This window comes from Primulina tabacum, chromosome 14, assembly GCF_025594145.1.
Source record: "Primulina tabacum isolate GXHZ01 chromosome 14, ASM2559414v2, whole genome shotgun sequence".
Lineage (NCBI taxonomy): Eukaryota > Viridiplantae > Streptophyta > Magnoliopsida > Lamiales > Gesneriaceae > Primulina > Primulina tabacum.
In genome coordinates, this window is record NC_134563.1 from 28,685,769 (window position 1) to 28,698,861 (window position 13,093).

General features: G+C 36.7%; 1 protein-coding gene across 1 annotated transcript in view; it reads right to left on the minus strand.

The window, feature by feature from the left end:
* Positions 1–4,811: 4,811 nt before the first annotated feature.
* Positions 4,812–13,093, minus strand: part of LOC142524581 (myosin-15-like) — a 48,717-nt gene continuing 40,435 nt past the window's right edge. The window contains exons 16-17 of the mRNA XM_075628619.1: positions 5,657–5,738; positions 4,812–5,352 (exon numbers count right to left, since the gene is read on the minus strand). Coding sequence (XP_075484734.1) covers positions 5,229–5,352; positions 5,657–5,738 — 206 coding nt within the window. The 3' untranslated portion in view covers positions 4,812–5,228. The remainder of the gene's footprint in view (positions 5,353–5,656; positions 5,739–13,093) is intronic.

Sequence of the window (13,093 nt, forward strand, 5' to 3'; positions counted from 1 at the left end):
TAATGTTTTGTTATGATATTTGATTATAATATTTTTATTTTCAATATTATATGTTAATATATATTTTAGACTGTATTTTACATTTTTTAAATTAACTACTAACAAAATAATTAATCGGGGCCCAACTTTTTAAATTCCTTTTGGGCCTGAAATTTGTCTAAAAGTGTGGCGGTGAATTTGTCCATTTTATCGCAACGTATCAATATTCGAACGACGTGAAGAAATTACATTTAGTTTAAAAAATTATTTTATTTATACTTTTATATCTATAATAATGACATACCAAAAAATCACAATAGAAAAATATCATGTAATAAAAAAAATACAGAAATAAAAACAAATCAGTATGCCTGTGCACCAACAATGAAACATCTACTACATAAAATACTACTAGAAATTTTTTTTATTTAACTCATTTTCGAAAATTATATCTTTATGAATATATGCGATAAAAGCTGAAAATTTCATATTTTAAAAATAAGTATTCAACTATTAGTAAAAGCACTGCAGTTAAAAAAAATATGACGAAGGTCAAATCTTAGACTGTCGAGCAAAATAATTCAAAAGCGAAGCATGCAAAATCTTAACAACCATCAACATATAAAATGAAAGCGTATGAGAAAAATATCCAATGCAATCCTATCTCATAAACATGATGCCCATGCTCACCTGCAACATTCACACCTAGTGAGTCTAAAGACTCAACATACCTGTAACGTTATAGCAAGTACATATACGTAGTAGACAATAGTGAAAAATATCCTAGAAAAATTACATTTCATGATCTTTAAAGCCTAAAAGTAAACATAATAAAGCATATGTGTCAAAGCATATCTCAACATATCATCATATACGTGTTCATCTCTTTTAATTGAATTTCATTCATTAGTTGTAACTTTTCGTATCAGCTCTATCGTATCAGTTTTATTCGATGCATCCATCTACGTATAACTGTAGTACCCGGCAGCGGGGACATCAGCGACAGTATTACCTATCCACTGAGCCTTCGCCTTACAGCTCATCGTATACATATTAGTCACAACCAACTTCCATCCTTCAAATCATGTCATCATATTCATCACTTATCAAAATCATGCATATGCGTAATTTTCCTTAAAATAAATCATGCATATGCGTAATTTTCCTTAAAATAAAGCATGCAACGTATTTTTCATAATTTCATAAAAAGTCATATATATGATAATATAAACTTTTAAAACATGTCAAAATCGTGTTTAGGGCGCTGTTAGGACTAACCCAGGTGCAAAATGACCATTTTGCCCCTGAAAACTCTAATTTACCATTTTACCCCTGGATCTCAGAATTTCGACTCGAATACAACCAAACTCCTTAAAACACCTAAAAACATAATAATAAGCATTTCTTAGACGTAAACTCGAGCATGTTTCACACTTATACGATTCGTTTTAAAACTTGGACGGGGATCCCGATTTTAACTCGAATCAACTCGAAATTTAACCAAATCTTTTCCAACTTAAACCATGACCCAACCGTGCCCTACCAGCCCCTAAACCACTTAGACCAGACCACTTAAGACCCTCGACCAGCCCCGGAAAGTTGCAGGAATTTTCTGCTCTAGCCAACTACAAAACCCTAGCGCCTCAAACCATGAACCTTTGACCTTAGCCCACACGAAGCCGGACCAGCTTCGAACCAGCATACCCTAGGACCATGAACAAGCCGAGAGCCCCTTCTTTGACCAACCTAACCATGCACTCAGCCCCCAAGCTCGCAAACGTGCGGTTTCATCAAACAAGTGCAGCCCGAGTCAAAGCACTCTTCCCTCGCGATCTGTCGCCTAGCCCACATGCGGCTTGCTCGAGCTATCCCAGGACATGTCTCAGACCCATCAGAGCCTGGACCACAGCCTGGAACCACCCTTGTGTCGCTGCAACCCGAACTAAACCCATATAGCCATTGCATGCTCTACACGGCCCAAACACTCAACCTGAAACCAGCCATGTTTCGATCGGTTCTCAGCCCTAGGTATCCATGCTCTGCACGTGATACAGCCCCTACAACACTACATCTAGCAGCCCCATTGCAAAAAAGCAAAGAAAACGTGAGATATATGAACATACATATTTCATGACAAACCGAAGTCAAAAACGTTTTAACATGCAAGGACCAAGCAATCTTCATACACGACACACATATCATCATATATGCAACATGAATGATGAGAAAAAGAAGATACATGGCGTGCCTTAACGTTTACGTGCTCGAAAACTCGAAGGTATTCGCATAGGACTTGCACTGGAGAGGTGGGGAAGAAGCTTTCTTGAAAACTATGGAGGAAATCGAGAATGGCTGCTGGTTTTTCTTCGAAAATAGGCTGCTGAAGGAGGGGAGGGGCGACCGTGCATAATGAGTAGGGTTAGGATTTGATGGTGTAGGGTTTAAGTAGATAACTCATGCATAAATGGACCCTAATAAAAATTAAATGAATTTAAAAAAAAAGGTTTTGGGCCCACTAAACACTAAAATTAACTTATCAAGCCCAAATACACCCTCGAAAAATATTTCGTTTTGGTACGTTTTTGAAAATATTGTCCGAACCCTCAAAAAATCCTCCATATCGATAAAATTTGTGTACCGGTTTAAAATACGGCCCGACGAGTAAAAATACTCAACCAAAGCACATTTTCGAAATTCTCCCTTAAATACATCTTATATTAAATAATTATTCAATAAAAATATTTTTCATGATTATCCCTGGTTTCCGTTACTCATTCGAGCGCGAAATGCAACTTAAAATCTTAATGCATGAAATTAAACAACCAATGAAATAAACACCTAATCAGGTAATAATCATGCAATAAAATGCATAAAAATCATTAAACACATATTTTAAACTAAACCCTAGATTGCATACAGTCGGGTTACGTAGTTCGAATTTCCTAGACCTTACAAACAAACTCAGAAAGTATCATAAACATTAAAGTTCACATTTGATCAATTCATAGACTTTGGCGACTAATTATGCCTTAGCTATGTCATCTGGCAGGTCCTAAGCAACGAGCCTGATTCTAACATTATTATGTGTACTCTTTTTCGTATTCACATTCTTTTGAAAAGTCTTATTATCCAGTAACAAGAACCGCTAACTCAAGCACTTGAAATCATCTAAAACCAAGAACTATAACACATAAATATCTAATTTTTGAAATAATATTGTTTTATGCTACCATGAAATAACATAGATTATAAGTTTATAGGTCACAAGGATTTATAACTAATAGGAAAAAATCTTTTCACTTGTGTTATAATTATGTGCAAGATGAAAGATAGGGTTGTTTTAATACTATTTTAAATTTTCCTGTTGAAGATGGGAGAGCATACCTGCAACCAAACAAATTAAATAATAAACATTTGAAATGCAAATAAAAATACTAATTTAGACAAAAACTTATTAGAGACGATTTATTAATACAAAATAAATTACAAATCTAAATCGTCGTAGATCACGCACATTCAATTTCAAATGTTGCGTATATTAAAGACATATTATAAACACAAAAGCAATTTCAAACACCAAATTAGATATTCAAAATATTATTGTGGAGCTAAGGAATTATTCTTTTCATATGAAATCATATTATCATTGTATGAAATCAACAAATCTAAAATAAACAAATCAATCATATTAGTAAATTGAGTTTTTTCATCATATACAAAACCAAATACATAACCCACTTAGAGATTATTATTTATTAATTATTAAAGTTAACTTTAATACCTCACATATATTAGTTTTCATTCTTAATTAATGGAAAAAAAAAATAAAAATAATTGTACGAATAGGCATTTTGTCAAAATATAAATATCAATTATTCTCTTCCTATCTTCGTAATTATTCTTCTTATTATTATAATAAATTACAAATTCTCAAGAATTTTGAATAATTAAAATATGTATTAAAACTTCCAACTATAATAGTAATTAATTTAGGTAAAAATCATAAACATTCTCGAGAATTATTTATTTCCAATTAAAACATAAATTCTAATCTTTAATATATATCCATTGAAAAATTAGAATAATAATAACATATAATTCATGAAAATGAAAAAGGAAACATGTATTTACATTAATCATGATTTTTTTTTTAAAATGTCATTTTTGATTTTTCTATAAAAAAAATAAATCATTAACTTGTTAATCTTGAACTGCAAGTGCTTTAGGTAATTTTCTACAAATTAAAAAATTTTCTTATCGTTACCACGTGAATTTTGAAAAATAATGTGGACAATCACAAGCTGGCAACTGAATTTAAATGATGGAATTTCTTTGAAAGAAAACGAGCTATGCATTCTTTGTTCCCAATTGTTAAGGAATTCAATTCAAATTTCAGGACACAATCCACCAAGATATAACTCAAGGAATGTAAGTAATTTGCATGCTAATATTCTCTCATTGTCCTTACATATTTTTTCGTTTTTTGGTGTATTTCAAATCCATCTCGATTACAATTACATTTAGCTAAATTAATAAATGATGGATGAGAAATTCAACTAATATAAATTTATCCAAACGATCAAATTAACATGGAATGAGGAATAAACTTCATTCAAAAGTCAACTTAGCTCTTCAGAACTGATGGACATACATCAATGTATGCATAAAGCAACAACCTGACAAGTGAACTTCCAAACTATAGAAACTCCACCTCTTCTAGACTGTGACCCCAATGTCAACAATAGTCTTTACATACAAAAAGAAACGAAAGATCCATGTAATACAAAAGCAAATGAAACGCAAAGAAAGCCGGCTTCAATTGCCCAAACATGTAACCATAAAGCACCTCTGTAGAGCATGTTACAGTAATGACAGTGAAGATGCAAAGAATACAACAAAAAGGCATCGTTGCTAAGATATTGAATTCATTTATGTACATAGCTCAATGAAAAGCTTTAGAAAGATTCACCTGATCCTTGGAGTAAATTTACTACCTATTCCTTTGTACAATCACAGGATATCCTAACCTAAATGTGATTTGAGTAATCTCATGGCATCGATCAACATGTAACACTTCTTCCATCATCTTAAACCCTGCCAATTCTAAAAAAAAACTATCCTTGTCTTAGGCAACTCAACATTCCAAGCAAACAGGGATAAGAACCAAGATAAATGCATGGTACCTCCAGTGTCCACAGCTGGACACATGATCAACAAGCCATACCATCAAAAGGAAGTGGGATAATATTTTACTTCAGAGTCTGCTGCGGTAATTTGGCTGAAGGATATTCTGAAAGGAACTCTGGAAGCTCAATATCTGAAGGATCTATTGCCGGAATTGCCATGTGTACATCTTCAGTGGAGAATGGAATGCTGCAGAGAAACGAAAAGGAAAGCAGCAACACATAAGGAAACTCTATCAACAGTTTAAATACACGATTTATTGTAATACACAGCTATAGCACCATTTATGCAAAGAGGACAAAATTTAAACAAAATGCAGGATTTTCATTATTGAAATTCGTTCAACCAAGCAAACCAAGCAGCTGGTGCAAAAGTTGGATATAGAAGAGTTAATAGCAGAAGAAGTTATGCACCATATAATTCATGAGGTTAACCATAATTTCATATAATATGCAATTTTTCACTAATATCTAACACAGCAGCAAGTTGTTACCTAAGATCGCCATCCAATAAAAAGGAATTTGATGACAAACTCTGTGAATCCTTATTTACAATCTCCCTCATCTGGGACACAATGTGAGAACCGAAAATTTCTTCAAACTTGTTAATTAATCATGTGTAGGGAGATTGAAGAACTTAGGATCTTGGATTATGGTATTAAGTGAGAAATATATTGGAAATTCTTGTATTGGAGATTTTATTATTGAAAATCTTAATTATCAAGTCAACAATATTCATATTAAGGCATGCAATTTCGAAAATTTGGAAGAGAGTCTTGCAAGATTTGTGTATCATACAAATTAAAAGAATTAAGGCATGATTTTGCTAGGAATTTTCGAAAATCCAACCATATTACATGCCAATTTATTGTGATGGTTAGATACTTAATTAGTTGGAAGCAAATCATCCAAGATTGCTCAAAATCCTTCCCACCTAGTAACCTAATTTTCGAACAAAGGGAGGACAAGGAAATCAAGGGATAAATCTCACCACTTAGGTAGCTGAATTTCGAAATTAAGCAAGGAGATTTGGAGTCAATATTGTAAGATTGAGGCAATTTTTAGCATGATTTAGATGCCATACTTAGTCTCATACTCCTCCCCTATAAATACCACATTAAAGCCTAGCATTCCCTACAAAAGATTTTCGAAATTTCCCTTGCTGAAATTCTCGAAATTCAGCAGCTCCCCTAGCCGAAGCTCTGCCCGAAAATTGTCCCGAAGTTAGCCTAAAAATCGAGCCGAAGCGCTGCCCGGACGAGGAGCGAGAAGCGACCTAAATCCAAAAGCCAAGCACCCACGTTTTTTTAGCATTCAAACACTGTAAGTGGGCTTGTTTTTAAACTTAAAATTTCGGTTTGTGCATACATGTTTTTCGATTTTTTTTATAAAAGAACAGTAATAAAAATTCGGTCGAGCACCGTCTCCCGAGTCCCGTCTATACGTTTTTATGAAATTTTGGTACGTTATGTTTGACACTGTGAGGACTCCCTGAAAATGGGTGGAATTCCAACATATGGCCCTTAACGGTGGGATAGAACCGTTTTATGGCCTCGCCCCCTTAGAGGATTAAAACTTAGGGACCGACGTCAGTAAACCGTTAAAGGTGAAAAATCGCAGTGTCGTTATGTTATGATATAATGTTACGATTATGAAAAGCATGGTGTATGTATACGTTATTTTCGAAAATTTTGGAAAATTTTTATGTTGTGTTCGATATCCCCGCTTGCTGAGTATTTCCCAAAATACTCACCCCCCTCACAACCTGTCCCAGAGAAATCCGAGGAGGAAATCGAGGAGGAGGAATCGGACCATTTTTGGGGCTGGCGAATTGCGAGACTTCAAGATTTTAGATTAGGTTGAACTTTTAATTTAGTTTTACGTTTCCGCAATCAAACTCTGGCGTTTTTGAGATTTCGCTATTGTAAAGACAATGGTTATTTCTTTGAGATTATGATTTATAAACTGGTTTCGGTGTACACTATACTACAAAGGCTTGTTGTTTCGATTGTGTGATTATTAAACGCCGGTGTCAATCCCGAGTCTAGGGGCGTGACATTTAAGTGGTATCAGAGCCGCCAGGTTCATAATCCGGCTGGGAAAAATGAGAAAAATTTTTACAAAAAAAAAAAATTTCGGTGGGATTTTTGAGTAAGGCCGATGCTATCCCCTCCGAAACGGCCCAAAGAGCGATTTTCACCACTTCGTCGTGACGTAGGGGTCGAAATCGCGAAATTCATTCGTTTAGGCCTCCGAAACGTCGTTTTTGCCGTTTAGGAAATATTCGTAGATCCTATAACTTCTCATAGGAAATTTCGAATTCGATTCCGTCGATTGTTCTGGAATCCTCTCGACATATGCTTCGAACCCATATGTCTAATTCCAAAATTTCCATTTTTGGAAAAAAAAAATATTTACGTAATTTTCGAAAATTTCATATATATTGCATACTGTCCATTATTCTACATTGTCTCTTTCTGATTCTGAGCATTTCCATTTTTGATTTCAGGAAATGGCTCCATCTACTACCTATCGACCCCACACCCGTGCCCAAGCTGCTATTCGTTTGAAGGAGCTTGCCCTTCACTATCAGTCCCGTCAGATTCAGCGACTTAGAGCCAGACTGAGTGAGAGGAAGAGGGAGGTCAAGACTTTAGCAGCCGAGAAAGAAGAGATTCGTGTCCGCCTTAACCAGTCTATCTATCAGGGTGAGCTAGTTAGAGGTGATAACATGGACCTAAGAGATGTCATAGAACATTGCAAGTCTCAACATGGAAAGTTACGAGAAGATACGGAGCGTTACCGCAAGGAGCTGGAGGAAGAGAAACAGCAGAATGCCAAAGGTAAGAGGAGACTGGAGAATTCAGGTGAGGCCATGAACAGCCTTGCGTATGTGAACCAACGTCTGACTCAGCAAGTTGAAGCACTGAAGGAGCAAATCAAGCAGAAGAAACAGTACCATCTGCAGTATCAGCAGCATTGGAATGACGAGATGGACGTGGCTGATGCGGAGATACAGGGACATAAGGCACAGGTGGCGCAGCTCATGGAAGAGAACGCCCAGCTCACCCATATGGTGGAGATACTGCAAGAGGAAGAGCCAGAGGAGGAACCGGAAGAGGAGGAGCCGATAGAGATAGATGAGCCTATAGCAGCAGTTGGCGACGGAGAGATAGATGACTAGGCTGTCTTAGTGACCTTGCTTTATTACTAGGAGTTATTTTATCCTTATTGCTATGTTATTCAGCACGATTTGTTTTCATTCAGTACTATTTGTTTCCATTCAGTTGTTCCTCAATGTTCAAAATTAATAAAGTTATATTTATTTACTTATCTCAGTTGTTCCGGCATAACTTATTTATTCAATCATGTCGTTATGCTCCGCAAACTCTTAGAAACGTTTAAAAATTGTAGGAAATGACCGGTAGACCTCTAAGTCAAAATCGCAACCCTCGCTACGCTAACAACAACAATGCCAACGAAGGCGATAATGGACCGCCATTTGGGTTCAGTCTTAACCAAGCAGACCTGATGGCTATAGCCACGATCGTGGCAACAACACTGCAAGGGTTAGTGAACCAAAACGCCAATCAACCACCACCACCTCCATCACAGCATGGAATCAAGTTCCATTATGAATCACTGCGCAAGAACAGGTGCCCAACTTTCGGTGGCGCTGCAGACCCTGAAGTTAGCCAGAGTTGGCTGAAAAGTGTGGAGACTCAGCTACGACTGTTGGAAGTCCCCGAGGCACTGAAAGTGGATGTGATAGTACCTTTCCTGGAGGATAAAGCGGGCAAGTGGTGGGAAGCAATCTCGCCAGCCATGACAGCTGCAGGACCAATCACGTGGCAGTGATTTAGAGAAGCCTTCCTGAAACAGTATTATCCAGCCGAGGTCAGACTGCAGAAACTGAGTGAGTTTGAAAACTTCATTCAAGCTCCGGATATGTCAGTCGTGGAATACACCTCCCAGTTCAATGATGGTCGGATGAAGCCTTGAAATTGCATCGTTTCAAGAAGGGATTGAACAGTAGAATCCACTCGGCTTTGGCAGTCTATCAGCCAACGAATTTTTCAGACCTGATGGGCGGCAGCTATCTGAGCTGAAACTGATATCCAGCGCAGGGAGAAGGAATTTAAGAACAAAAGGCCTATGAGTAGTCAATCCCCACATAACAGCTAGACTTTCAAGAGGCCTAACCAGTCTGGTAGACCATCAAAAGGGCCTTCACCTGCCACAAACTACCAAGCTATTAAGCCTTGCCCAACGTGCCATTTACGACACCTGGGAGAGTGTCATAGAGTGAGCGATGTGTGCTTTGGATGCGGGAAACCAGGACACTGTATGGCAGAATGTCCAGACGCCACCAACAGAACTGGGCCGGGTAAAGCAGACGGGTCAAACTCAGGAGTGAATACCAACAAGCCACGGGAGAACAAACCGAATGCCAGGGTGTTTGCCATAACGCAAGAGGAAGCAGACGAGGCGAACGATGTCGTGTCAGGTACCATATTTATTTAGCAAGTGCCTGCTTATGTGTTATTTGACTGCGGTGCTACACATTCTTTTATGTCTAAGAGATTTGCTAAGAAGTTAGGATGTAAGCCCGAGAAACTAAATGAGCCCTTTCGAATAGCCACACCTACAAGTAGGGCCATTGAAACTCAACAAAATTTATAGAGATTGTAAGATTAGTATCAGTACTCAGACTTTTAGCGCCGACTTGATACAGTTGATCATGGTCGATTTCGACATCATCTTAGGGATGGATTGGTTAGCCAAGAACAATGCAATGGTAGATTGTAAAGGGAAGAAAGTCAAACTCATCACTCCGAATCAGGAGGAAGTCGTGTACCAAGGTAGATCCAAGGAACGGAAATCATTGCTTTCCGCATCTCAAGCTTGGAGAGCCTTGAAATCCGGAGAAAACATCTACCTAGCAGTGGTCAGTGAAATAAAAGATGAAGTCGAGCTGAAACTGGAGGACATCCCGATAGTGAGAAAGTTCCCAGATGTTTTTCCAGATGAACTCTCGGGGACGGTCCCGAACCGCGAAGTGGAGTTCGAGATCAATCTGGTTCCCGATGCGCACCAATCTCTAAAGCACCTTACAGAATGGCACCAGCCGAACTCAAGGAGCTAAAAGAACAACTCCAAGAATTCCTAGATAAGAGGCAAATTCGACCGAGTGTGTCCCCATGGGGAGCTCCAGTACTCTTCGTGAAGAAGAAAGACGGAATTATGAGATTGTGCATCGATTATAGAGAACTGAACAAGATCACAATCAAGAACAAATACCCTCTACCTCGGATAGACGATTTGTTTGATCAGCTTAAAGGAGCCGCCGTCTTTTCTAAACTGGATCTGAGGACATGATACCACCAGTTGAAAGTTAGGGCTGAAGATATCCCAAAACAGCCTTTCGAACCAGATATGGACATTATGAATTCACAGTGATGCCTTTTGGTCATATTAACGCACCGGCAGCATTCACGGACCTGATGAACAGAGTATTCAAGCCATTCTTGGATCAGTTCATAGTGGTATTCATCGACGACATCCTCGTCTATTTCCCCGATAAGATGAGCCACGAAGAGCACCTTCACCTTGCTCTGCAAACTTTAAGAGAGAATAAGCTATATGCCAAGTTTAGCAAGTGTGAATTCTGGCTAAGGAGTGTGTCATTTCTAGGACACGTGATATCGAAAGAAGGAGTGTCAGTGGATCCAAGGAAAGTAGATGCAATTACAGAGTGGCCAAAACCGAAGAACGCCACCGACATCAGAAGCTTTTGATTCCAATTTATTGTTTTGGGAATCATAATATTACTTTTATTAATATCAGTAATAAAGAGAGTAGTTTCACCTCTTTTAGAACTAATTTGATTAGTATTAATTCTAAAATTAGAGATTGTCGAATTCATAACTTTATAACAAATTCTATATAATAAAACAACATTTTCTGTACCATCTATCATATCGAAGCCTTCAGTTTTTATATTTAATGTGAGGGCTTTCATGATATTTGGATCAGAAAGGGAGATCGGAAAATTAGGGAAACAACTAAAATTTATAGGTCCTTCACATAATGAAGACTCTACAATTCCTAATAATGAATCTTCAAATTTGTTATGCCTTTGATCCCGTACTAGGATTAAAGCCGAAGTATTTAAACCTAATCTGGTGAGTGGTTTTAAGCCTACTTGAATCATACCCAGATGCATAAATCTATAAGATTTCATATGAATATTTATGAGATTTTGAGATAACAGACTAAAAGAATCATAACCTCCTTTTAGAGGAATAGCTTCTTCAATAGTTTTTATAATATAGTCAGATTTAAAATTAAATCCTTTAGATCTATATATCTTCGTATTACAAGATACTGGTAATTTCCAGTTTTGAATATTTTTCTCGAAATTTTCGGAAATAATTAATTCTTTATTTTTAGTATTACTACTTGAAGATTTATTCTTGTTAAAAGATCGTATTATTTTATCCATTCAGGAATTTAGTAGATACGGTCAAGGATTTACCCCATTATGGAACCCGACTTGTAGAGCTACAGTCTTCCTTAATAAGATAAAAGAATATGATATTTTACAAGAATAAAACAACTTTATTGAAGATTTTCTTCAGATAAAATGGCTCTGATACCACTATTACAACAACAAAAATCACAAAAAACCTTAATAAAGGTAATCTTCAGCTTTACGCAGCAAGCTGTGAGCTCTGCTTCTCGAATGCCTTTAAGGTAATGTTGGATCTCTCCAAATGTGGATAAACAAACCACTGTTTATAAACAGGATTTATCTTTGGATCTTTTAATCGATTTTCAAGTTCTTCAATTTGAGTTTTGATTTAATTTTCTTTTTTAAGATTTTCAAATAATTTGCAGACGGCATGATATAATCAAATGGAGGATCATAAATATAATCATATGACATAAACTTACATAAATCTTGATGAAATGATGAAACTAGAAACTGAAGTACTTGGAGAAAACTTCGGAACTCTTATTATCAGAGAGAGTATTAGAGAATATTTTGGTGTGTGGATCACAAAGGGAGTCCACTCCTTAAATAGAGCAATTCCACTACTAGCTACAGTACAATCACGAATAAAAACTTGCCACATAAAAGTAAAAATTACAAACTTTAATAATACACAACAATAATGCATGACTTTTAGTCGAGACATAGTTCACAAAGCTCGTGACTTCCAGCTCACACATCCACCGTCTCATGCATTCAATAATGCAAATATGTCTTCACCCTCGTATGGGTCCTGAGCATCTTGTAGATCATCTTGATCGGTCATCTGTGTATCGTCTTCCATTTTTTCCCTTCCTTTTGAGGAGGTTGATTCTTGAGTGGATAAATTTGATTTTTCACCAAAAACTTCTGTAAACATAGAAGTAATGGTATCCTTGTCCAAATGTTGAAAAAGTTCTTTTAACAATATGGTTTGTGTTGGGGTGTCATGATTCAAATTCTTCATAGTTTCTCTGTCAACTTCCAAAGCTATTACTCCCTGTCGATCATAAACTTTGCCTTCTGCAAAGAAGTCTTCTTTTCCCCACCATTTTATAAGAATTTTCCTAATTAATACAGTAGGGGCAAATTTAATTTCAAACTTTTCTTTAGCCAGGTCTTGCAGTCCATATTCCCATCGAATAATCCATGGAACATTATAATTAATGGCAAATTGAATTATGGCTGTTAAACCATCGAACTGGGTATTGGCATTTTGGAACTTAATCCATATGTTCTTAACATTTCTTGGAAGGATCGAGGGCATTACCCCCCATGAAAAGAAAAAAGTTTTGAACCATGTGGGTATGAATTGATGAATATCATCTAATTGGAATTTCATCCACCAAGAGTGTTTTCTTTGAGAATTCTCATATAATACAATTGTATCCCAAGC